The sequence below is a fragment of the Oncorhynchus gorbuscha genome, linkage group LG10 (genome assembly GCF_021184085.1).
Source record: "Oncorhynchus gorbuscha isolate QuinsamMale2020 ecotype Even-year linkage group LG10, OgorEven_v1.0, whole genome shotgun sequence".
NCBI classification, from domain to species: Eukaryota; Metazoa; Chordata; class Actinopteri; order Salmoniformes; family Salmonidae; genus Oncorhynchus; species Oncorhynchus gorbuscha.
In genome coordinates this window covers 32292052-32318859 of record NC_060182.1, presented here as the reverse complement: position 1 = coordinate 32318859, position 26808 = coordinate 32292052, and the positions used below count along the sequence as shown (strand labels likewise).

The window sequence follows — 26808 nt, the reverse complement described above, 5'->3', positions numbered from 1 at the left end:
GTATTGCTTCTTTACCAGAACAACAGTTTTCAGCTGTGCTAACATAATTGTAAAAAGGGTTTTCTAATGATCAATTAGCCTTTTAAAATGATAAACTTGGATTAGCTAATACAACTTGCCATTGGAACACAGGAGTGATGGTTTCTGATAGTGGGCCTCTGTACGTCTATGTAGATTTTCCATAAAGAATCTGCTGTTTCCAGCCACAACAGTCATTTACAACATTAACAAGGTCTACACTGTATTTCTGATCAATTTGATGGTATTTCAAAAGGACCAAAAAAAGTGTGTTTCCTTCAAAAACAAGGACATTTTTAAGTGACCCCAAACTTTTGAACGGTGGTGGAAATCATATTTTTGGCAGTGTAAAAGTAACCAATTATCAACGATGTCTTGTCACAAACGGAACACAGGATTACTATCTGCAGGTTGTCTGGTACTCACATAGGTAAAAAATAAACACGTTTGTGTGAGAAAACAAACATTCATCTTCATGAAGTACCCTCCATAAATATTGCCAATGCTCTGGTTATTAAATATACACATTCATGAAAGAGTGAAACAATAGACATTGAAGAAAGAACATAACTCTGCATCACTGAACCAGCTCCTCATAGGGCTTCATCATTGGTTGTACTGCCTCAAAATAAGCCAATACGAATACATGATTTGAGGACAAGCGGTGTTACAATAATAGGTTCTGTTGTCTTCAGTGTGAGCTTGGGTGGATAACACCCAGTACAAATGATGCCAGTACAACAGAGCATAAAACATCCTCAATAAATAGTCACTTGATATGAAATAGTTCTACCAAGTCATTTGGTACATTTCATAGTTTTCCAATGTGGGAGTGCAGTGGAGATTGACAGTTTGGAATGCATTCTCTCTTTCATTGTGAAGGCACATGAGCCAGCTGCAGGTTGGGTCTTTCTGGGCTACCGCCATCTTCGTCTTGGTCCACATCTGAGCTGTGCTCATCAGAGCTCTCAGTCTCAGAACAGTCATGGGGCACATTCTCATATGCCTCCTCGTCCATTAGCTCTTCTTTTACGCTGGGAAGAAAAGTCATGATGAGGAAAAAAAGATACTTATGGTGACTTCTGAAACTGAGAACCGTTTCTCCTTTACCAGATCTAGTTTTTAAATGGTGATGAAACACTCACAGGGGGTGCATAGGGTACTGCTCTTCACTGCTGTCACTGTAGGATCCATTCCCATACCAGAGAGTTGCATTCATCTCTTCCTGCTGGAACATATAGGGCAGAGAGCTCAGAGAGGGAGCGCCTATGAAAGCTGGGTTGAATGGAGGTATACTACTATCTAGCCATTCAGCCTGAAAAGATACACGCCATCGGTTTATAGCATAATGACAAAAATAAAGGTTGGGCACTCATTTAAAGCAATCTGAAGATTATTGTGTGTACTTACCTTAGGAGTAAGGGAAGCTGAGCTGTGACCATGGCCAGTGTTCTCTCTTCTGAAAGACCTGCAGTTACACATAAACACACTTCATTTAATTGAACAAAAACACTGACTGGGAAATAGAGGAAAAACACAATATCCTCACAGGACATTGTTATATTAATTACGTGGTTTCTACAAGTGTAACACCAACAGAAATGCAGGTTTAACATGTTAAGAAACAGAGACATACAGGGAGCTATACTGAAGAGACCGAGCATGTTAAATGTACCCTTCACCAGCAGGCTTCTGGGGCCTTCTCCTCTGGAACTCCATCTCATCAACTGTCCACACAGCTCCTTTTACGTTCTCCACTCGCACAAAACACTTGTGGAGGCTGAGGTTGTGTCTCACTGCATTCTGCAGAGTCACGAAGAAGAACATACAGTATTAACACCACACACAGCTTCAAGGTAAGGACAAGAACATTCTTCCATAAGAGTTGTTCTAATACCATTAAACATGTCTAAAGACTCATGAATATGGCATACAGTGGAGGCTGCTGAGGGGAGGACAGCTCATAATAATGGCTGTCATGGAGTGGTATCAACCACATGGAAACCACATCTTTGATGCGTTTGATACCATTTCATTGACCCCATTCCAGCCATTCTTATGATTCATCCTCCCTTCAGCAGCCTCAACTGATGGCATAGCAACTAAACATAGCACAAGGATATTCTTATACATGTAAATAACCCCATAAATTGGCATAGCCAAATACCTTCCATGTTGCTGCATTGCGTCTGAAATATGCAAACGTTTGTGTGAACCAATTGTAGATTTCATTTAGTGTCAGCTGCTTATAGGGTGATTCAAATATTGCCTAAATTATGCAAACACAAAGAAATACAATTAGCAAATGATAATCATCACTACATACAGTATTTGAGGAACAAAACATCTGGTATAGCTAACATTTAGTCAAGAGGGGTAAACCAGGGTGAAATAAAAGACATGTATTCCTTACCTGTCTTATTAGGGCTGCATATGTAAATGGTGGTCTAACTTCCGTACTGATGTAGAACTCTTTATTCTGAACAATATCTGTTAAAAGGAATTAGAAACGTATTTGAATAAAATCAATGCTTAAAGCCAAACAAATAGATAAACCATTAAAGGCATATCAGTAGTTCAAAGAATATGTAGCCCACCACCCTCATTAGATTCAGCATCCCACTGCTAACTCACCTTGATTCATGTTCTTGCTGTACTTGTCTGAGTACCGTCTCCTCCCAGGGCTCACAGTGAGCAGGGTGTTGGGAGTGATGATAGAGGAGGTCGGGGGAGGTGTCAGGGGTGTGGAAGGAGCAGTGGCACTTTGAGACAAGCTCATGGGAGGAAGCACCTTGGGAAATGTCACCTGGGAGAAGGCAACGTTGGGCATAAGATCCACCTGAAAAATCAAAAGCAATGATTCATTTAAACTCAGTACAGAGAACATAGCTGTAGGGAATGCAAAATTGAAAGTGATTATTCTACCATTGTGGCTAATACTTGTCTGACTGTTTAACCTGATTTGAATTAAATATATGGCCACTAATACTCCACAGACTTACTGTTGGCGTTGCTGGTTTTGACATTTGCTCAGATGATTTGAGGTGAGACATCATGGCTTGCAGACGCTCTCTGTCTTTTTTCAACTGCATTGGGAAGATATAAAAAAATATGTAATGTAAAGTTGATCCTGTACAATGAATGGGCTTTATTTAAGCAAATGTCAACTGTACCTGCAGTTCTAGCTGCTGAACAACCTGCATCTGCACTCGACACTGTGCTGTACTCTTGTCATCCAGTGTATGTTCACCGTTCAGATGTCTGGGAGAAAAACAGATTCCCATAACAAGTCAAGATAACATTCAGAATGGGAAAGGGGGATACCTAGTCAGTTGTACAGCTGAATACATTCAACTGAAATGTGTCTTCCACATTTATCCCAACCCCTTTGAATCAGAGAGGTGCGGAGAGCTGCCTTAATCAAAACCACTACAACGCAGTGTTGTTATTACATTAGGAGACTGACTTTAAATTTGTCTCTCTGACAAAATTAATAGAGGAGGAGAAACTCACTCGAGAAAAGCCTGAAAGTCTCCAAAGACTGCCTCACAGCCAGACCATTTGCACATGCCGTGTCCATAGAGAGGGTGAGTGTTTTGTGAGTGATCATCCACAGGACCACTGCAGAGAGACACATCTTCAATGTTACCCTTCAGGAAGAGGTTGGTCAGATGATAATGAATTAACACTGTTCTAGAATGGCTAATCACCTGTCTTTCTTCTTTAGTGGCTGTGATTTATGATTCCCATTAGTGGTGGACTGCTGGCTGTGGAGCAGGCTCTTTTGAAAAGTGGCTGGATACTCACCACCAGAGGGCAGGCTTGTACTATACTCACACCCTTTCACTAAACCTCAGAGAAATACACAAGTACATATCATATTAATTAATTCAGCCGAATAAATTAAATATCTTAGCCCAACAACAACAACAACAACAACAACAACAAGTATAGCAGCAAGCAGCCATGGTGGAAGAGAACAACAACAACAAGCTAAGAATAGATTAAAGGGTGGGGGCTTGGTGGTAGACACTTACCCTGAGCTGTAGAGGGGCTCATGGAGGGCAGGACAGACAGGAGACCCTGTCTCTGGAGGCTGAGGAGGTGCTGCTGTTGGACTTGCAAGAACTGCTGCTGGATGACCATGTGCTGGGCTGTTAGCTGCTGTGATGAGGGAGGGAGGGAGGGAGGGAGGGAGGGAGGGAGGGAGGGAGGGAGGGAGGGAGGGAGGGAGGGAGGGAGGGAGGGAGGGAGGGAGGGTCGATACAGTTACATATCGAGATATAATTTGACGATACGTTGTATCGTTGACAATATTGCAATATTATTTTGTGCTAGTTGGCTGTACCTGCATCAACACTACAGTATTTTCCCCATCTTTTTAAATTGGGAGCCAATTTGTTTTCAGCCCTTTTATTTACATGACTGATCAACACTCGTTCTCATGTCTCTCTCTTCCCCTTCTGCAGCACAAATATGGTGAGCAATATGTTTGGACCACAGTATTAAATCGCAAATCACAGTATTGAATCGCAATACATATCGTATCGGCACCCAAGTATCGTGATAATATCGTATCATGAGGTCCCTGGCAATTCCCAGTCCCAAAGAATATACTATAATAATAATAATACTAATAATACATGGATTTGATATAGTGCCTTGGAACATTTGGTTGAAGGCAAAATACAGACATTTGACAAAAAATATGTAGACCGGCCTACCTCTTGCTCTGACTTCTCAGCATGCTTCTGCTGTAGGAGCTGGGCGTTGAACTGGTCCTGCTGTTTCTGGCAGAGATCCTGTATGTGTTGCTGTAGAAGAAATGTTGAGTTAATGGAAGGTCATGAGGAAATACAGCTCTCACTTTCAAGCCATCAGTATCTTACAAAGATCCTCATGGGAAAAAAATAAATAGGTGACAATACAGAGAAACAAAACTAAAAAGTGCTGCTGATAATATTACAATTAAAGAATGACAAAATAAAGCATCTAAATGCAGATTGAGACAGCGTGGTAGAATGATGTGATTACCTGGTGTAACATGAGTGCTTTCTGCTGCTGGAGCAGGGCCTGGATCTGCTGTGGGTTGAGGACCTGCTGCAGTGTCTGCTGAAGAGTCTCCACCGGAGGTGTCATCATAGACACCGAGACTGGAACCTGCCAACAACACAAGTTGAGCACAGATTAGACCTAGTCTAGCCTGAAAATAACAGACAAATAATGCCAACAACACCATTAAAAAGTGTTTTTGGAAGACCGAAAAAAATATAGAAACAGCCTCCACTAGGCATCCAGCAATTACCTCTCCCGCTCCGCCTTACACTCACAGCTCTGGGGATGTTTACAGTAAACATAAACAGAATAATTAAAGCTGAATCGATATATAAATAATGAATACAAAGCCAGGGATGCAGGGCAAGTTTTGCAAAAACAGAACTCTGCATTGCATTTTAATTTAGGTCTGAACCACAAACAAACAGTTCCCACTAAGACTGGCTCTGTTTTGGATCCAGTAAACAAACTGCGGGAGGATGTCACAGAGGCTCTAGGCTAACAATAACAGTGGATGGATTGCAGTGGCGAACGCCCTTTCCCACACTGACTAAACGTGCACTGGCACAGGTGCTCAGTGTTTACTAAGGTCCTTATAGACCTATACTATATATATGAGACCTATGGCTTTACATAACTTAAAGCAGAAGGTAAAATAATTGCACTTGAACTTAAACATCTGCATTACAGGAAAAAAACCTTAAGGGAGCCAGATAGTCGCTGTATATATGGCATGGAAATGGGCCATCTTCTTTTGTATGCACACCATCAACAAAACAAAAGCCTAACCTAATCCTTGTTTCCATGACGGCAGGGCAGACAAGTCCAAACATCTTTTGTTATTGTCGATGACAAACATCTTTTGTTATTGTTATTGTCGAGGACAGAAACCCACATACTCATGAAGGACAGTATAAACACTGGGCTAGTCTTCATATTGAGGTCTGCGTTCTAAGACTACTGTTGCCAAACACAAGATTACATGCCTTTCTGAAACCCTGAAAATATGATCATACTTTTCATACAACAGACCCTTATACTTAATCTTTCTCTGAGCTGAGATGTAACAAACCGTAAGTAACCAAAGGCAACAGCCAACACACCCAAACCCCAACCTACAATGCACAAATGGAATATAAACTACAACACCAGAGTAGGGAAAATGCTTGAAAGAGGCAATAAAGAGCCAAGGAAATGTTTATATGATTTAAGCAAATAACCTCGGATTACATGGCACAATTACATTATAAATATGTTAGGTCACTGAGTAGTAACACATGCACAATTATTCTGACTAACATAGTCACAATTACTAGCTAGGTCATCAGTTAGCAACATATATAAGTGACGAACAGTGTTGCATTTTAACATTTAACATAGTTTAACATTTAACATAGCCGTTTCCACCAAGCAAATTCAACCAATGTACATACCAGTAAACAAAAAAACAAGTATTATCTTTCTAAATGTAGAAATAGGCTAGTTGCTGAAATGACAATCAAGCAGACAAACCTGATCAAGTCCATTTACAGTGGTTGTCTTTGGCAGTCAGAGAGACACAGGATGGAAAGAGACCGAGAGAAGCAAGCCGTGCACAACGTTAGGCTGTCTGGCAATCTGACAGAGTGCTTGTGTGCATAAACAACTAGCCAATAACAAAGATCCTTCCTCCACCAATCACAAAGTGCCTCTGCAGTCTATCTGCACTGCCGTTGGCTCAGAACTCAGTTTAGCTAGCTTACCCACCTTACAAACAAAGAAATATGCTAAATGTGCTAATTTGAGAACACATATCCTTTAGTCTGGAAAGTAAGCATGTGCCACACGTTATAAAATAAGTTTGGTAACCTGGTTTTGCTGCTGGCTGTCAGCCCCGGAACCCTCTGGAGTTGGAGTCTGAGTGCTCAGCCAATCATCCCTTTCAGCACTGTCCCCATTCTCTGTCTGATTGGCTGGACTGGTGCAGGTTGTCTGCTCTGACCCAGACTCATGCATCTGGACTCACTGACCTGAGAAAAGAACAAGAACACCAGAGCTCTAAAATCAGAAGCTGGATATAGGATGAAAAATGGGCTACTTCATGTAAATTCACAATGTCTCTCCACAACACTGATTTTATGCTACATTTATTTTGAACAATTCCATATGCACATGGTACAATTTCTTACTGATCTTATCCAAGCAACATTCACTAAGGTTGCAGATGAGCAGAGAGAGACAAGGTTACAAGACAACAGTTTCCCTCTTGCCAAGATAAACCATCTACCCTACCAGAAGGAGTAGGAGATATTTGTTAAGTAGCTGATTGCTTCCATGGCTACGGTAAATAAAGGGGCCATGGGTTGGTGGGTTGGTGTTTATGAGCAAACACGTTGTCCTTAAACAGATCTGGCAGGTAGCACAATACTGCATTAAAGGGAGGGCCATGTGTATACAGCTGGGGGAGTGTTCGATACAAAAGCAACACAGCAAACATAAACACCAACAGACAATCTGAAGACAAACAAGCTCTTTGAACTGGGAAGATTCAAATGTCCACAACTGCTAAAAACTGAGATACATTTGCTGAATATATTTAGGCTCGTCTACATACACTACTACATGACCAGAAGTATGTGGACGATTTCTGTTTGGCCCCCGCTTTGTGCACGGAGGCACTGTCATGCTTAAACAGGAAAGGGACTTCCCCAAACTGTTACCACAAAGTTGGAAGCACGGAATTGTATATAATTTCATTGTATGCTGTAGCATTATGATATCCCTTCACTGGAACTAAGGGGCCTAAACCGAACTATGAAAAACAGCCTAGGACCATTATTCCTCCTCCACCAAACTTTACAGTTGGCACTATGCATTGGGGCAGGTAGCGTTCTCCTGGCATCCACCAAACCTGGACTCGTCTGTCGGACTGCCAGATGGTGAAGTGCGATTTATCACTTCAGGGAATGCGTTTCCGCTGCTCCAAAGTCCAATGGTGGCGAGCTTTACACCACTCCAGGCGACGCTTGGCATTGCGCATGGTGATCTTAGGTTTGTGTGCAGCTGCTCAGCCATGGAAACCCATTTCATGAAGATTCCAACAAACAGTTATTGTGCTGACGTGGCTTGACATTATTATTTTTTTACACGCTATGCGCTTCAGCACTTGGCGGTTCCGTTCTGTGAGCTTGTATAGCCTACCACTTGTTGGCTGAGCCGTTGTTGCTCTTAGAGGTTTCCACTTCACAACAACAGGACTTACAGTTGACCGGGGTGGCTCTAGCAGGGCAGAAATTTGACAAACTGACTTATTGGATAGGTGGCATCCTATGACGGTGCCACATTGAAAGTCACTGAGCTCCTCATAAGGCCATTCCTCTGCCAATGTTTGTCTATGGGGATTGCATGGCTGTGTGCTCGGTTTTATACACCCGTCAGCAATCGGTGTGACTGAAATAGCCGATTCCACTAATTTGAAGGGGTGTCCACATACTTTTGTATATATAGTGTACTTCTGAATAAAACTGAAACATAGGCTACCCAACTGTAAGATGCATTATAAACTGAGTGGTTCCAGCCTTGAATGCTGATTGGCTGACAGCCATGGTTTATCAGATCGTATACCCAAGTCTAAGAGCTGTGTCCATCGTGCATAAGAACAGCCCTTAGCCGTGGTATATTGGCCATATATACCACACCCCTCCTGCCTTGATGCTTAATTATACCATGGTATTGTTTAATACTCCATTGCACGGTAGAATTCAAATGACTACAGATCATTTTTAACGTTTTATTTGAGCTGCTATTGAAAGCAAAAGTCGAACTGAAAACAGTATTGGTATCGTTGAATTAGATGTTCATAATAGCAAGCTATGATTTATAGTTTGGTTAGCTAAACTAGCAAATCTGTTTGGCTACCACAGAAACGACTGTAGCTATCTAGTAAACTTGCTAGCTACTTCAGTGGATGTTGAACACATTTCTACTGGCAAATGAACACATTTCCGTGTTCAATTATAGCCATGGTATAAAATGGATAATCAACTGGGCTCTATGCGTTCTCTGAAAAATAATGCAACTCCGTGAAAGGTCAGACCCACTCCGCCAGCGTGTCGTACGTGGATTGGAACACACCTATGTCGTAAATTGTTTTCCATAGAACGGATAGCCCCTCAGACTATCCCCACGTCTTGGATTGTGTATTAATTCGGACTTCTGTACCTATTTGTCTTTTCATTCCACAGCAAGGCTGATTTCTGATTATTTTAGGCAACGGCAGCCATGGGTGTATTTGCGCACAAGTGTTTCATCCTGTTGTGCCCGTCAGCATACCCGATCTGTCGGATCCAGTAAATTACTGCTTGCACAGCAGACAGCAACACAAACTAGGTTTTTTAGGGTAGACGTGAATCCTCTGAATACCTACTTCAACTTTCAGTACAGACAACATACCCCTAGATACACCAATGAAACAATGCATTTCAACCCTGATTCCTAGATGCAGCCTACCATAGTTTTATAATACAGATTAATGAGAGAAATAAAGAACACTAGCTATAGAAATGTCAAATTATAACAATCACAAACGAGAATGGGTTCTAGCCAAAATATCCAAACAACTAACCTGCACGTCTTTACAATACACTATCGTTACCTTGGCAGAAAAGGCACAGCGCTGTAGGTGTTCAGCTGAGTTCAATGAGTTCAAGGCAGTAGCGAAAAATGTGTGTGTGTGTAGCCTATGTGCACTGTGCACACATGAACAGGTGCTGTGTTTTAACATGCCTGTTTGCATAAACACAAACACTCGGCAAATAGAACAGGGGCAAACCATATACACAAGGAATATCTACATTCTGTTCATTTTATTGAATGCACATTGCACTGTCTAATGTTCAGCTTTTTTTACTTTTTGGGGATCAACGTTTTCCCTCTGGATTTCCTTTGGGAGTCTAAACTTTTTTAATGACAACTATCATTCAGAGTTACAAACAAAAGGCGTTGTGTGACTGCACCAAGGCATTGGCCATTGTTCCCAAACTGGCAGCACGCGGGTGGTTTTATTTTGCAATAAAACATTTATAACATTTTTTTTGTGTGGTATTTTCATTGTTGGACATAAAATACTGCAAAAACACCAGGAAATCAGCTCCAAGTGATATTCATTTAACAAATCCGTTCAAGTATTCCCACGTTCCCAAGTATTCCCAAGACACGTGGTCGAATACAAATGTAAGCAAGCTTTGAAATGGTTTTACTCAAACATATCTTGCGGTCAATTTTCAGTCTATAAGTTATTTTGAATTATGTTTCTGGTTGATGATCCCTGCATTAGGCTATCTTTACAAAGTGAAATGTATTCACCATTCACTTGCATGCTAAGTTTACCACTCTGGGGAACAATTACGGGACAATGCAAATAGAAACAAGCTAATGTGAAATTCAACAGATGGTATTCAGTTAACATTTGCATTGCTGGCCCACAGTAAGTTTTGATTAATTGCCATTTTTATAAACCATGCAGGTGGATGATACTAGACTATATCACCTTTGTTTCCATGGAAGAGACAAGGATAGTGATTCTCTACCAGGATCCCTTAAAAAATGATTGAGACAAAGCCAACACACTCCATCTAAACTCGATTCGCTTGAGCAGCAGTGTAAGATTAAGCATAGGTTATGTCAGCTAGGTTGACTGGTCCCTAAATTATCATAATATGCTGTAGGCCTACATCATCTATCCTAAATAAATAAATTTCCACCCTTACGGAAACCATGCAACAAACACAAACCCAAAACAGCCTGGGGTGAGTTTCAGCACATTACATACACTGCTCAAAAAATAAAGGGAACACAAAATAACACATCCTAGGACTGAATGAATGAAATATTCTTATTAAATACTTCTTCTTTACATAGTTGAATGTGCTGACAACAAAATCACACACAAATGATCAATGGAAATCAAATTTATCAACCCATGGAGGTCTGGATTTGGAGTCACACTCAAAATTAAAGTGGAAAACCATACTACAGGCTGATCCAACTTTGATGTAATGTCCTTAAAACAAGTCAAAATGAGGCTCAGTAGTGTGTGTGGCCTGGGCATGCTCCTGATGAGGTGGCGGATGGTCTCCTGAGGGATCTCCTCCCAGACCTGGACTAAAGCATCCGCCAACTCCTGGACAGTCTGTGGTGCAACAGTTGGTGGATGGAGCGAGACGATGATGTCCCAGATGTGCTCAATTGGATTCAGGTCTGGGGAACGGACAGGCCAGTCCATAGCATCAATGCCTTCCTCTTGCAGGAACTGCTGACACACTCCAGCCATATGAGGTCTAGCATTGTCTTGCATTAGGAGGAACCCAGGGCCAACCGCACCAGCATATGGTTTCACAAGGAGTCTGAGGATCTCATCTCGGTAGCTAATGGCAGTCAGGCTACCTCTGGCAAGCACATAGAGGGCTGTGCGGCCCCCCAAAGAAATGCCACCCCACACCATGACTGACCCACCGCCAAACCGGTTATGCTGGAGGGTGTTGCAGGCAGCAGAACGTTCTCCACGGCGTCTCCAGACTGTCATGTCTCTCACATGTGCTCAGTGTAAACCTGCTTTCATCTGTGAAGAGCACAGGGTGCCATTGGCGAATTTGCCAATCTTGGTGTTCTCTGGCAAATGCCAAACGTCCTGCACGGTGTTGGGCTTGTAAGCACAACCCCCACCTGTGGACGTCGGGCCCTCATACCACCCTCATGGAGTCTGTTTCTGACCGTTTGAGCAGACACATGCACATTTGTGGCCTGCTGGAGGTCATTTTGCAGGGCCCTGGCAGTGCTCCTCCTGCTCCTCCTTGCACAAAGGCGGAGGTAGTGGTTCTGCTGCTGGGTTGTTGCCCTCCTACGGCCTCCTCCACATCTCCTGATGTACTGGCCTGTCTCCTGGTAGCGCCTCCATGCTCTGGACACTACGCTGACAGACACAGCAAACCTTCTTGCCATGGCTCGCATTGATGTTCCATCCTGGATGAGCTGCACTACCTGAGCCACTTGTGTGGGTTGTAGACTCTGTCTCATGCTACCACTAGACTGAAGGCACTGCCAGCATTCAAAAGTGACCAAAACATCAGCCAGGAAGCATAGGAACTGAGAAGTGGTCTGTGGTCGCCACCTGCAGAACCACTCCTTTATTGGGGGTGTCTTGCTAATTGCCTATAATTTCCACCTATTGTCTATACAATTTGCACAACAGCATGTGAAATGTATTGTCAATCACTGTTGCTTCCTAAGTGGACAGTTTGATTTCACAGAAGTGTGATTGACTTGGAGTTAAATTGTGTTGTTTAAGTGTTACCTTAATTTTTTGAGCAGTGTATAATGTTAAAGGGATAGTTCACCCAAATCACATAATGGTTCCCTTACCCTGTGAGCAGTCTATAGAGAAGGTATGACAGCATTTATTTGGCCAAGATAGTCCACTCAGTAACAATTGCCACTATTTTCCAGGGAGTCCTGGGTTCCATAGAATCAATAAAAACATATACAGCATACCCATTGGCATACATATAAAATCCCAGCATACATCATATGCAGCAGCATACAAAACCTCACTTGAATTACAGCTATATGTACTGCTCTTTTGAAGGCGGACATGGAAGCTAGCTGTCATGTGGATAAGTCCAGCTTGTTCCTGAGTAATGGGCCAAAGACCTGCAGACTGCCTTGAAAGGCCATGTTTTAAACTGATGGTTGTGCCAGTAGTTGCAGGTCCCATTGGGCATATGCTTTGACTGCTGCTCCAGAGGATGGGTGGAGACTCCCACCTGAATAGGTCTGACGTGTATTCAGGCAGTTTGTACAGTCGCCTTGAAAACTGTCACTAGGGTATTGTAACGGATCCTGACCGTCAGTGGTTCGATTCCAGCTTTTTGCAGAAGAAACTCTGTCTTTATGTGTCCCCTCTGTCCGGTCATGTTGATGATACGCTGTAGCTGGTTAAGACATGTCTTATTGCCCTGATGTAAGGTGAGAAGACATACTGTGGCACATTAGTCCAGGTGAGTTGTTATCATAGTGTGGTAAAATGTCAGGATGATGTCCTTGGAGACGAAGTCCCTTGCCCGCTTTAGAGCGCCAAGCCCAGGCGGTAGTTTCCCTGTGACCAGGATGACATGTTCAGTCCAGTGTAGCTGTGGACCCAATTTCAACCCCAGGTACTTTATAGTGTTTACTTGTTCATAAATGTTTTGTCCATCTGTTATTGTGACACACAGGCAAAAGTATCTCAACTTTTGTGAGTTGCCAAACAACATTGCCTTGATCTTCTGAGGGTGTAGGTAGAGCTTGTTGTAAGCGAACCAAGCTGCTGCCCTCTTGATGTCATTTGACACTGACTCCTCACACTCCCTGGTGGTATTAGCTGAGTAATACAGGACTGTGTCATCTGCATATACACTACTGGTCAAAAGTCTTAGAACACCTACTCATTCAAGGGGTTTTCTTTATTTGTACTATTTTCTACATTGTATAATAATAGTGAAGACATCAAACCTATGAAATAACACATATGGAATCATGTAGTAACCAAAAAAGTTTTAAACAAATCAAAATATATTTCATATTTGAGATTCTTCAAATGTATTATTTTTAAAATTTTATTTCACCTTTATTTAACCAGGTAGTCTAGTTGAGAACAAGTTCTCATTTGCAATTGCAACCTGGCCAAGATAAAGCATAGCAGTGTGAACAGACAACACAGAGTAACACATGGAGTAAACAATTAACAAGTCAATAACACAGTAGAAAAAAAGGGGAGTCTATATACAATGTGTGCAAAAGGCATGAGGAGGTAGGCGAATAATTACAATTTTGCAGATTAACACTGGAGTGATAAATGATCAGATGGTCATGTACAGGTAGAGATATTGGTGTGCAAAAGAGCAGAAAAGTAAATAAATAAAAACAGTATGGGGATGAGGTAGGTGAAAATGGGTGGGCTATTTACCAATAGACTATGTACAGCTGCAGCGATCGGTTAGCTGCTCAGATAGCTGATGTTTGAAGTTGGTGAGGGAGATAAAAGTCTCCAACTTCAGCGATTTTTGCAATTCGTTCCAGTCACAGGCAGCAGAGTACTGGAACGAAAGGCGGCCAAATGAGGTGTTGGCTTTAGGGATGATCAGTGAGATACACCTGCTGGAGCGCGTGCTACGGATGGGTGTTGCCATCGTGACCAGTGAACAGAGATAAGGCGGAGCTTTACCTAGCATGGACTTGTAGATGACCTGGAGCCAGTGGGTCTGGCGACGAATATGTAGCGAGGGCCAGCTGACTAGAGCATACAAGTTGCAGTGGTGGGTGGTATAAGTTGCTTTAGTGACAAAACGGATGGCACTGTGATAAACTGCATCCAGTTTGCTGAGTAGTGTTGGAAGCCATTTTGTAGATGACATCGCCGAAGACGAGGATCGGTAGGATAGTCAGTTTTACTAGGGTAAGCTTGGCGGCGTGAGTGAAGGAGGCTTTGTTGCGGAATAGAAAGCCGACTCTTGATTTGATTTTCGATTGGAGATGTTTGATATGAGTCTGGAAGGAGAGTTTGCAGTCTAGCCAGACACCTAGGTACTTATAGATGTCCACATATTCAAGGTCGGAACCATCCAGGGTGGTGATGCTAGTCGGGCATGCGGGTGCAGGCAGCGATCGGTTGAAAAGTATGCATTTGGTTTTACTAGCGTTTAAGAGCAGTTGGAGGCCACGGAAGGAGTGTTGTATGGCATTGAAGCTCGTTTGGAGGTTAGATGTGTCCAATGACGGGCCGAAAGTATATAGAATGGTGTCGTCTGTGTAGAGGTGGATCAGGGAATCGCCCACAGCAAGAGCAACATCATTGATATATACAGAGAAAAGAGTCGGCCCGAGAATTGAACCCTGTGGCACCCCCATAGAGACTGCCAGAGGACCGGACAGCATGCCCTACGATTCGACACACTGAACTCTGTCTGCAAAGTAATTGGTGAACCAGGCAAGGCAGTCATCTGAAAAACCGAGGCAACTGAGTCTGCCGATAAGAATATGGTGATTGACAGAGTCGAAAGCCTTAGCAAGGTCGATGAAGACGGCTGCACAGTACTGTCTTTTATCGATGGCGGTTATGATATCGTTTAGTACCTTGAGTGTGGCTGAGGTGCACCCGTGACCGGCTCGGAAACCAGATTGCACAGCGGAGAAGGTACGGTGGGATTCGAGATGGTCAGTGACCTGTTTGTTGACTTGGCTTTCGAAGACCTTAGATAGGCAGGGCAGGATAGATATAGGTCTGTAACAGTTTGGGTCCAGGGTGTCTCCCCCTTTGAAGAGGAGGATGACTGCGGCAGCTTTCCAATCCTTGGGGATCTCAGACGATATGAAAGAGAGGTTGAACAGGCTGGTAATAGGGGTTGTGACAATGGCGGCGGATAGTTTCAGAAATAGAGGGTCCAGATTGTCAAGCCCAGCTGATTTGTACGGGTCCAGGTTTTGCAGCTCTTTCAGATCATCTGCTATCTGGATTTGGGTAAAGGATAACCTGGAGAGGCTTGGGCGAGGAGCTGCGCGCGGGGGGGGGCTGTTGGCCAAGGCTGGAGTAGCCAGGCGGAAGGCATGGCCAGCAGTTGAGAAATGCTTATTGAAGTTTTCGATAATCATGGATTTATCGGTGGTGACAGTGTTACCTAGCCTCAGTGCAGTGGGCAGCTGGGAGGAGGTGCTCTTGTTCTCCATGAACTTCACAGTGTCCCAGAACTTTTTGGAGTTGGAGCTACAGGATGCAAACTTCTGCCTGAAGAAGCTGGCCTTAGCTTTCCTGACTGACTGCGTGTATTGGTTCCTGACTTCCCTGAACAGTTGCATATCGCGGGGACTATTCGATGCTATTGCAGTCCGCCACAGGATGTTTTTGTGCTGGTCGAGGGCAGTCAGGGCTGGAGTGAACCAAGGACTGTATCTGTTCTTAGTTCTGCATTTTTTGAACGGAGCATGCTTATCTAAAATGGTGAGGAAGTTACTTTTAAAGAATGACCAGGCATCCTCAACTGACGGGATGAGGTCAATGTCCTTCCAGGATAACCGGGCCAGGTCGATTAGAAAGGCCTGCTCACAGAAGTGTTTTAGGGAGCGTTTGACAGTGATGAGGGGTGGTCGTTTGACTGCGGCTCCGTAGCGGATACATGCAATGAGGCAGTGATCGCTGAGATCCTGGTTGAAGACAGCGGAGGTGTATTTGGAAGGCCAGTTGGTCAGGATGACGTCTATGAGGGTGCCCTTGTTTACAGAGTTAGGGTTGTACCTGGTGGGTTCCTTGATGATTTGTGTGAGATTGAGGGCATCTAGCTTAGATTGTAGGACTGCCGGGGTGTTAAGCATATCCCAGTTTAGGTCACCTAACAGAACAAAGTCTGAAGCTAGATGGGGGGCGATCAATTCACAAATGGTGTCCAGGGCACAGCTGGGAGCTGAGGGGGGTCGGTTGCAGGCGGCAACAGTGAGAGACTTATTTCTGGAGAGAGTAATTTTCAAAATTAGTAGTTAGAACTGTTTGGGTATGGACCTGGAAAGTATGACATTACTTTGCAGGCTATCTCTGCAGTAGACTGCAACTCCTCCCCCTTTGGCAGTTCTATCTTGATGGAAGATGTTATAGTTGGGTATGGAAATCTCTGAATTTTTGGTGGCCTTCCTGAGCCAGGATTCAGACACGGCAAGGACATCAGGGTTAGCAGAGTGTGCTAAAGCAGTGAGTAAAACAAACTTAGGGAGGAGGCTTCTGATGTTGACATGCATGAAACCAAGGCTTTTTCGATCACAGAAGTGAACAAATGAGGGTGCCTGGGGACATGCAGGGCCTGGGTTTTTTTCCTCCACATCACCCGCGGAACAGAGAAGGAGCAGTATGAGGGTGCGGCTAAAGGCTATCAAAACTGTATCTCTGGACATGCTGGTTGTAATGGGTGAGGTCACCGCATGTGTGGGAGGTGGGACAAACGGGATATCAGGGGTATGAAGAGTGGAACTAGGGGCTCCATTGTGAACTAAAACAATGATAACTAACCTGAACAACAGTATACAAGGCATATTGACATTTGAGAGAGACATACAGCGAGGCATACAGTAATCACATGTGTTGAATTGGGAAAGCTGGCTAAAACAGTAGGTGAGACAACAACAGCTAATCAGCTAGCACAACAACAGCAGGTAAAATGGCGTTGACTAGGCAACGGGGCCGACAGATAAAACAAACAAGCAGAATGGAGTACCGTGATTAATGGACAGTCCAGCGTGCATTAGCTATGTAGCCAAGAGATCAGTTTACAGGGGGCAGCGGTGGATGGGGCAGGGAAGCTGGACTGGTGAGTGTTATCCAGGTTTTTAAAAAAACACTAACAATGACTAAATAGCTTGTAGCTAGTTAGCTGGTTAGCTTCTGGAGGTTCTTGAGTGTGTTCTAAAAATTAAAAATAATAGCGATTCCGTATCACATTGGGTGAGGCAGGTTTCCGGAAGGTATAAACAAATTAAAAATCGAAAAGAGATAGAAAGTAAATATGGGTCCAGTGAGTGTTTGGGACGCGGCGATTCAGACGGTTAGCAGGCCTGTGCTAACAAGCTAACAGTTCGTAGGCCGGGGCTAAACAAGGTAGCAGTTAGCGGACCGGAGCTAAACAAGCTATCAGTTAGCAGGCCGAATTAGCAAGCAAGGAGATAGCAAGGGCTAGAGAGTTAGCCTTTGGGGGACGTCACGATGGGGTGAGTCTGTTTATTCCTCTTCATGCGGTGACATCGATAGACCGGTCGTGGGCCCGGGTATTGTAGCCCAGGAGTATGCTACGGTGGTAGCACAGGTGCTCTGGCCGGGCTAGCTTCAAGCTAAGTGGGTGGAAACGCTAGCCAGGATAATCATCCGGGGTTGCGGTATAGCTAGATAGCTAGTTGTGAAGATCCAGCTGAAAACAATGTTCCGTTTGCGGTGGGAATCCGGGGATGAAAAATAAATAGGTCCGTTATGCTCTGGTTAGAGTCGCGTTGTTCGAACTGGCGAGAGCTTTCCAAGCTAAAGGTTAGCTGAAGACCGCCAGCATAGCTGGTGGTTAGCTGGCTAGCTTCAGTTGAGGGGTTCCGGTTCCAAAGTAAATATAAATACTTTAGGAAAAATAGCTACATTGGGTGAGGCGGGTTGCAGGAGAGTATTTGGAAGCTTAGGTTTAGCAAAATGTTTTTAAAGAGATATTCGAAGAAAAATATGTAAAAACGAAAAAGAAACGATATATACAAGGGACACAACACGACAGGACGACTTACTGCTACGCCATCTTGGAACATTATAGCCACCCTTTGCCTTGAAGGCAGCTTTGCACACTCTTGGCATTCTCTCAACCAGCTTAATGAGGAATTATTTTCCAACAGTCTTGAAGGAGTTCCCACATGTGCTGTGCACTTGTTGGCTGCTTTTCCTTCACTCTGCCATCCGACTTATCCCAAACCATCTCAATTTGTTTGAGGTCGGGTGATTGTGGAGGCCAGGTCATCTGATGCAGCACTCCATCACTCTCAGTCTTGGTAAATAGCCCTTACACAGCCTGGAGGTGTGTTGTGTCATTGTCCTATTGAAAAACAAATTATAGTTCCACAATGCCTAAACCAGATGGGATGGCGTATTGCTGCAGAATGCTGTGGTAGCCATGCTGGTTAAGTATGCCTTGAATTCTAAATAAATCACAGACAGTGTCACCAGAAAAGTACCCCCACACCATAACACCTCCTCCATGCTTTAAGGTGGGAAATAGACATGCTGAGATTACATTTACATTTACATTTAAGTCATTTAGCAGACGCTCTTATCCAGAGCGACTTACAAATTGGATCATCCATTCACCCACATCGAGTCTCACAATGACACTGCAGTTGGAATCAGGTCCACTGGTCTAATGTCCATTGCTCATGTTTCTTGGACCAAGCAAGTCTCTTCTTATTATTTGTGTCCTTTAGTAGTGGTTTCTTTGCAGCAATTCAACCATGAAGGCCTGATTCACACAGTCTCCGCTGAATAGTTGATGGTGAGATTAATCGGAATGGCCGATAAATTAGGGCCGATTTCAGGTTTTCATAACAATCTGTATATTTTGGCGCCAATTTTTTTTATACCTTTATTTAACTAGGCAAGTCAGTTAAGAACACTTTCTTATTTTCAATGACGGCCTAGGAACGGTGGGTTAACTGCCTTGTTCAGGGGTAGAACAACGGATTTTCACCTTGTCAGCTCGTGGGATCCAATCTTGCAACCTTACAGTTAACTAGTCCAACGCAATAACGACCTGCCACTCTCTTGTTGCACTCCACAAGGAGACTGCCTGTTACGCGAATGAAGTAAGCCAAGGTAAGTTACTAGCTAGCATTAAACTTATCTTATAAAAAACAATAAATCATAATCACTAGTTAACTACACATGGTTGATGATATTACTAGATATAATCTAGCGTGTCCTGCGTTGCATATAATCTGACTGAGCATACAAGCAAACAAGTATCTAAGTATCTGACTGAGCGGTGGAAGGCAGAAGCAGGCGCGTAAACATTCACTCAAACAGCACTTTTGTGTGTTTTGCCAGCAGCTCTTCATTGTGCGTCAAGCATTGCGCTGTTTATGACTTCAAACTCCCGAGATGAGGCTGGTGTAACTGAAGTGAAATGGCTAGCTAGTTAGCGCACACTAATAGCGTTTCAAATGTCACCCGCTCTGAGCCTTTTAGTAGTTGTTCCCCTTGCTCTGAATGGGTAACGCTGCTTCGATGGTGGCTGTTGTCGCTGTGTTGCTGGTTCGAGCACAGAGAGGAGCGAGGAGAGGGACGGAAGCTATATTGTTACACTAAAGTGCCTATAAGAACATCCAATAGTCAAAGGTTAATAAAATACAAATGGTATAGAGGGAAATAGTCCTATAATTCCTATAATAACTACAACCTAAAACTTCTTACCTGGAAATATTGAAGACTCATGTTAAAAGGAACCACCAGCTTTCATATGTTCTCATGTTCTGAGCAAGGAACTGAAACATTAGCTTTGTTACATAGCACATATTGCACTTTTACTTTCTTCTCAAACACTTTGTTTTTGCATTATTTAAACCAAATTGAACATGTTTCATTATTTACTTGAGGCTAAATTGATTTGATTGATGTATTATATTAAGTTAAAATAAGTGTTCATTCAGTATTGTTGTAATTGTCATTATTACAAATAAATAAATAAAAATTGTCCGATTAATCAGTATCGGCTTTTTTGGTCCTCCAATAATTGGTATCGGCGTTGGAAAATCATAATCGGTCAACCTCTAGTTGAGATGTGTCTGTTACTTGAACTCTGTGAAGCATTTCTGTGTCCTGCAATTTCTGAGGCTGGTAACTCTAATGAACTTATCCTCTGCATAAGAGGTCACTCTGGGTCTTCCTTTTCTGTGGCGGTCCTCATGAGAGCCATTTTCATCATAGTACTTGATGGTTTTTGCGACGGCACTTGAAGACACTTTCAAAGTCCTTGAAATGTTCTCTATTGACTGACTTTCGTGACTTAAAGTAATGATGGACTGTCATTTCTTTTTGCTTATTTGAGCTGTTCTTGCCATAATATGGACTTGGTCTTTTACCAAATAGGGCTAACTTCTGTATACCCCCCTACCTTGTCACAACACAACTGATTGGCTCAAACACATTAAGAAGGAAAGAAATTCCACATATTTACTTTTAACAAGGCACAGCTGTTAATTGAAATGCATTCCAGGTGACTACCTCATGAAGCTGGTTGAGAGAGTTCCAAGAATGTGCAAAGCTGTCATCAAGGCAAATGGTGTCTCTTTGAAGAAGCTGAAATATAAAATCTATTTTGATTTGTTTAACACTTTCTTTGGTTACTACATGATTCCAAATGTGTTATTTCATAGTTTTGATGTCTTCTCTATAATTCTACAATGAAAAAATAGTAAAAAGAAAAGAAAACCCTTGAATGAGTAGGTGTTCTAAAACTTTTGACCAGCAGTGTATATGTATACACTATTTCTCCAGCACTGATGGAAGGTTATTTATGTAAATACAGAACAGCAGGGTCCAAGCACACTCCTTTGTGGTACTCCATTCACCACAGGTACCTGGCCTGACTGCATGTTTTGCAGTTTAGTGTACTGAGTCTGCCCCTGTAAGTATGATGTGAACCACTTGATTGCAATGCTGTCAAAGCCTAGTTTCTCAAGCTTCCTCAGGAGTGTGTGGTGGTGAACAGCGTCAAAAGCTTTCTCCAGATACCTAGCCTGACTGCATGTTTTGCAGTTTAGTGTACTGAGTCCGCCCCTGTAAGTATGATGTGAACCACTTGATTACAATGCTGTCAAAGCCTAGTTTCTCAAGCTTCCTCAGGAGTGTGTGGTGGTGAACAGCGTCAAAAGCTTTCTCCAGATCCAAGAAGAGTGCTGCTGTGACCTCCTGGCTGTTACACGCAGACTACGTCCTCTACAACCCTTTGCACTGCTGTAGATGTGCTGTGTATCTTCCTAAAAACTGCTTTGATAGCTGTAAATAGGCTGTTGAGTGAGAAATAGTTAGCAACCTGGGTGTGAACCAGCCTTTCCCTGGTACCTGGAAACAGTGCCAGGGAAACTAAACCAAAGCATGGCTTGCTGTCATACCTTGTCCATAAGACTGCTTACAGGGTAAGAAAACCTGTGTATAATTTGTCTGAACTATTCCTTTCATGTTTTTCTGAGTGTACACCTGCCAGATATACACCTGCCCTACTGGAAACTCTGTGCAGAAGTTAGCAATGAACTCAAGGTGTGGCATATAAAGCAATGGGCATAGTATGTGTGGGAGCCACATCATTCCAATGCACAGGGCCACATATCCATGAATCAGATTGCCGAACAGAACAGGGACAGTCCATTGGTCTAAAGAAGCTGCATACATATTCTTAGTGTTGTTGAAGTGGACCCTTTCACAGCGAAAGAACAATAAATACATCGTATTTGCTTTTTGCTTTGTTAGTTAGATAGCTATCTACAACAACATACGGACCATCATGATTTACCTTGCTAACTAGCTATTAAAGTTATGCAACTCCAGATAGCAAATGAATTGAATCAAACGTTAGCAGGGCCTATTTTGACTGGAATTAGTCTTAGAATTCCATTTGGCCTAAATGGCACAAAAAAAAACTTATCCCTTCTCATATTACCACTACAATTTGTTATTGTTATTAAACTGACGAAAAAAATAACTCTTATAGAAAGTAAACATACACACCTCGACGTTGTCAACTGTGCTTATGTCTACATTATGAGGAAGTAGGAAACAAATGGCAGCTAAGGACTATTTTTGGCCTAGCGATCGATGACAATGATATACACTGCCCAGCCTTACATAATTAGAAAGAAGAGATTGTCCTGATTAGAATGGTGTCCTACTTGAAAGAAACAAAATATACACATTGAGAGATATTTGGCGAAATAGACATACATACCCGTATTTCCCCAAAACAATGGCAGTCAAAGTTCTAAGAACAGTCTTTTATTTAACCAGTTTACGATTTATCTACTACCATTTGCCATTTTGTGTTTGTAATCTAGCGGTTAAGAGCGTTGGGCAGTAACCAAAAGGTGGCTAGTTTGAATCCCCGAACGGACTGGGTGAAAAATCTGTTGATGTACTGTTGAGCAAGGCTTTTAACCTTAGTCACTCTGGATAAGAGCATTTGCTACATGAATAAAATGTTAACTAGGCCTCTATGTGAAAGCGTGGCAATAATTGATTAACTTTTCATTATTCACAGATCTACTCCTCTGATGACATGGCAGGCAGGTTTGCAGACAGACTCCTGATGGCAGGCAGCACACTCACAAAAACGAACTGCTCAGCAAAGCAAAGGCTCTTGAGAGCTTCCAGATTTAAACTCATAAACTGCATTTATTTTCAGCAAACTTAACATGTGTAAATATTTGTATGAATGTAACAAGATTCAACAACTGAGACATAAACTGAACAACTTCCCTGAACAACAGATCCAGACATGCTCAATGGGATTGAGATCTGGGCTCTTCGCTGGCCATGGCAGAACACTGACATTCCTGTCTTGCAAGAAATTACACACAGAACGAGCAGTATGGCTGGTGGCATTGTCATGCTGGAGGGTCATGTCAGGATGAGCCTGCAGGAAGGGTACCACATGAGGGAGGAGGATATCTTCCCTGTCACGCACAGCTTTGAGATTGACAACAAGCTCAGTCCGATGATGCTGTGACACACCCCTCCAGACCATGACGGACCCTCCACCTCCAAATCGATCCCGCTTCAGAGTATAGGCCATGGTGTAATGCTCATTCATTTGACGATAAACGCGAATCTGACCATCACCCCTGGTGAGACAAAACCGTGACTCGTCAGTGAAGAGCACTTTTGCCAGTCCTGTCTGGTCCAGCAATGGTGGGTTTGTGCCCATAGGCGACGTTGTTGCCGGTTATGTCTGGTGAGGACCTGCCTTACAACAGGCCTAAAAGCCCTCAGTCCAGCCTCTCTCAGCTTATTGCAGACAGTCTGAGCACTGATGGAGGGATTGTGCGTTCCTGGTGTAACTTGGGCAGTTGTTGTTGCCATCCTGTACCTGTCCCGCAGGTGTGATGTTCGGATGTACCGATCCTGTGCATGTGTTGTTACACGTGGTCTGCCACTGTGAGGATGATCAGTTGTTCGTCCTGCCTCCCTGTTGTGCAGTCTTAGGCGTCTTAGGCAATTTATTGCCCTGGCCACATCTGCAGTCCTCGTGCCTCCTTGCAGCATGCTTAAGACACGTTCACGCAGATGAGCAGAGACCCTGGGCATCTTTCTTTTGGTGTTTTTCAGAGTCAGTAGAAAGGCCTCTTTAGTGTCTTAAGTTTTCATAACTGTGACCTTAATTGCCTACCGTCTGTAAGCTGTTAGTGTCTTAACGACCATTCCACAGGTGCATGTTCATTAATTGTTTATGCTTCATTGAACAAGCATGGGAAACGGTGTTTAAACCCTTCACAATGAAGATATGTGAAGTTATTTGGATTTTTACGAATTATCCTTGAAAGACAGGGTCCTGAAAAGGGGACGTTTCTTTTTTTTGCTGAGTTTATCATTTAAAAAAAGCTACTTTTTAGTGTCTGTGTTTATATATTAAGAGGGTGTTACTTTCGCAGATAATGTCATCCATACGTCCCTTTCCACACTACTAACTCAAGAGGAAGGGCCGATAAGGCATTTACAGATTACTGTGAAGTAATATAATGATGATTCATGTTTATTATTACGTGTTTTTATGCTCATGTTTTGAAATTATACTTCATTACTGTAACAATTATCAATAAGCCTGAACGTTAATTCAGTCGCCTCTGGTAGAAAAAAAACGTAATTTCCTAGTACATCTCCCAAAAGCAACACAGGCCTAATACAAGATAAATAGCTACCTGTAAAGTAATGAGTGACCATTTTAGAAAATCATGGGACATATAGTCTTTGGTTGCATGCTATTTTATGTCAATCATATTGCTGCTATTGTAACAGTATAACTTTAGACCGTCCCCTCGCCCATACCCGGGAGCGAACCAGGGACCCTCCTGCACACATCAACAACAGTCACCCATCGCTCCACAAAAGCCGAGGCCCCTGCAGAGCAAGGGGAACTACAACTTCAAGGTCTCAGAGCACATGACGTCATCGATTGAAACGCTATTTAGCGTATACCACCGCTAACTAAGCTAGCCGTTTCACATCCGTTACACTCACCCCCCTTTTGACCTCCTCCTTTTTCCGCAGCAACCAGTGATCCGGGTCAACAGCATCAATGTAACAGTATAACTTTAGACCGTCCCCTCGCCCATACCCGGGCGCGAACCAAGGGACCCCCTGCACACATCAACAACAGTCACCCTCGAAGCATCGTTACCCATCGCTCCACACTAGTTCAAGGTCTCAGAGCAAGTGACGTCACCGATTGAAACGCTATTTAGAGCGTACCACCGCTAACTAAGCTAGCCGTTTCACATCCGTTACACTATAGCCTATAATTGAAGCTTTGAGGTCTTTATGCTGTCATCTTTAAATATTTTGCAATTAAAATGTATTAATTCACATAAAGTACATTGGTGAAGCAGATGAGAAATACAGTGTATGTCTTATTAATTCCTAAGATCAGTCTCAAACCTGCCCCACCTATCCCAGCCAATTGCTGGACTTTCACATTTAGGTTACGAGGTCACATCCAGTTCAAACCACATTTGAAAAATAAAAGGTGGCTTGTTTATCAAGTGTTCTGCCTTACAATAATAAATATCTGAATAAATAACAATCAAAATGATATTTAGTACTATAATGGTATTTACTAACATAGTATAATTACAAAAATAGTTTTTAAGTGTTCTAGGCTACCCTACCCAAGAACTAGGGTTAAAGCTAAAATAGGTTGGGCTAAAATAGGTTATACCTAGGGTTAGGGTTAAGGCTAAAATAGGTTATACCTAGGGTTTTTAAGGCAAAAAAACAGTATTGTGTGTAGCTCTCTTGCTCCTCCCTGTGGCCTTCTGTGGGTACTACATAACTCCTCTGTGACACTTGATAGGCTCAATCTGAGGTAGCAACTGTATCAGATCTATAAATCAATGAGCTATACCTATCCATTTAGTTTGCAACTCCATGAACCTGCGCAGCATTCGATGCCTATTAACAAACAGATTTCGACGCATATCAAATTACCCAGCAGCCATTTAGAAACAACAAATCGTTAAAAAAAAAGTTATTTCTTAATTAAAAATGTCTTCTGGCTGTTTAAATCAGCTACATCTTGAAAAAGACGCCAGTTTTGTTTAGGTTTACATCTTTTTCTGAAAGTAATTATGGTTAACCATGACCAGAAAATGTTAACGGCTCTGCGCCAGTCATCGTTTAGCACTGTAGGTCACAACAAAGTGTGCTGAGGCGAACATTGAGTTTGCTCACTAAGTAACCGTAACCTTCTTTAACAATAGAGAAGCAGGCCTTGTGACGTAGAATAATGGGCTGGGAATATAACGTTTGGAAGACGAGTTGGTGCCACCGTGCTCAATAGAACTAAAATAAGGCCTGTTTTTTCGCGATTACTTCAAAACTACGGCAAGCAGTTGGGACATGTGGTAATTTAAGAAACTGGGCTTCACGGCGGATGCAATGATGTCGTTTTTAAAAAGCGTTGTTAAAAATGTCATGTGTCTAGCCTATTATCGAACAACATTAGAATTAGTCAGCTACTCAAGAGTACTGCACTTGAGAAATAGTGGTTTGTTAGCTGTTAAAATAAACCCCATCGTTGTTATTTAGCTAGACAGTCATTAGCCAGCAAGTTACAGTAGGTATCTAAACAACAATGGGGTTGATGTTGTTTACCGCTAATGTTGGCTAGCTAGGCTAACGAGATAAACAAATGTAATTAGCTATCCAAAAGCAAATTAATGTAATTAGGGTAGCAAGCATACATTTAACTTACCAGGGCATCAATTTGTAGCATGTGCTACTATTTGGCACGACTCGTTGAACAAGATAAGAAGCGATTGACAGACTCCCTCAACCACAAGCTAACGTTTACCCAACTCGGATCAACAGTTCCAGCAGGAGTGGACACTGTCACTAGACAGTGCAGTTGGGCGTTTGTTCATGACGAGACCATGATGACATCACAGTCCCCTGATTAA

The 26808-nt window shown here is 42.8% G+C and overlaps 1 protein-coding gene across 7 annotated transcripts; it reads right to left on the bottom strand.

Annotated features, from left to right (window-relative positions):
- Positions 1–136: 136 nt before the first annotated feature.
- On the bottom strand, positions 137–26750 carry LOC124045888 (forkhead box protein P1-B-like). Of its 7 annotated transcripts, none has more exons than XM_046365660.1 (16): positions 26604–26750; positions 6922–7082; positions 5053–5178; positions 4743–4832; positions 4056–4182; positions 3729–3870; positions 3532–3639; positions 3192–3279; positions 3021–3104; positions 2653–2857; positions 2432–2508; positions 2186–2287; positions 1694–1821; positions 1429–1486; positions 1164–1246; positions 137–1052 (listed from the first exon to the last, which is right to left on the bottom strand). In XM_046365660.1, the coding sequence occupies exons 2-16, from the start codon at positions 7066–7068 to the stop codon at positions 890–892; spliced, it is 1728 nt and encodes a 575-aa protein (XP_046221616.1). In that variant the 5' UTR covers positions 7069–7082; positions 26604–26750; the 3' UTR covers positions 137–889. The 7 variants fall into 7 exon arrangements, with proteins under 7 accessions (XP_046221616.1, XP_046221618.1, XP_046221620.1 ...); XM_046365662.1 differs by having other exon boundaries at positions 1164–1243; XM_046365664.1 differs by having other exon boundaries at positions 3729–3864.
- Between the last annotated feature and the right edge of the window lie 58 nt (positions 26751–26808).

Coding starts and splice junctions, on each gene's coding strand:
- LOC124045888 (XM_046365660.1), bottom strand. CDS start 7,068: ATGCATGAGTCTGGGTCAGAGCAGACAACCTGCACCAGTCCAGCCAAT. Junction 3,280..3,531: donor GACTTTCAGGCTTTTCTCGA/GTGAGTTTCTCC, acceptor TTTTTCTCCCAG/ACATCTGAACGGTGAACATA. Junction 1,822..2,185: donor GCAATGCAGCAACATGGAAG/GTATTTGGCTAT, acceptor GTGACTCTGCAG/AATGCAGTGAGACACAACCT.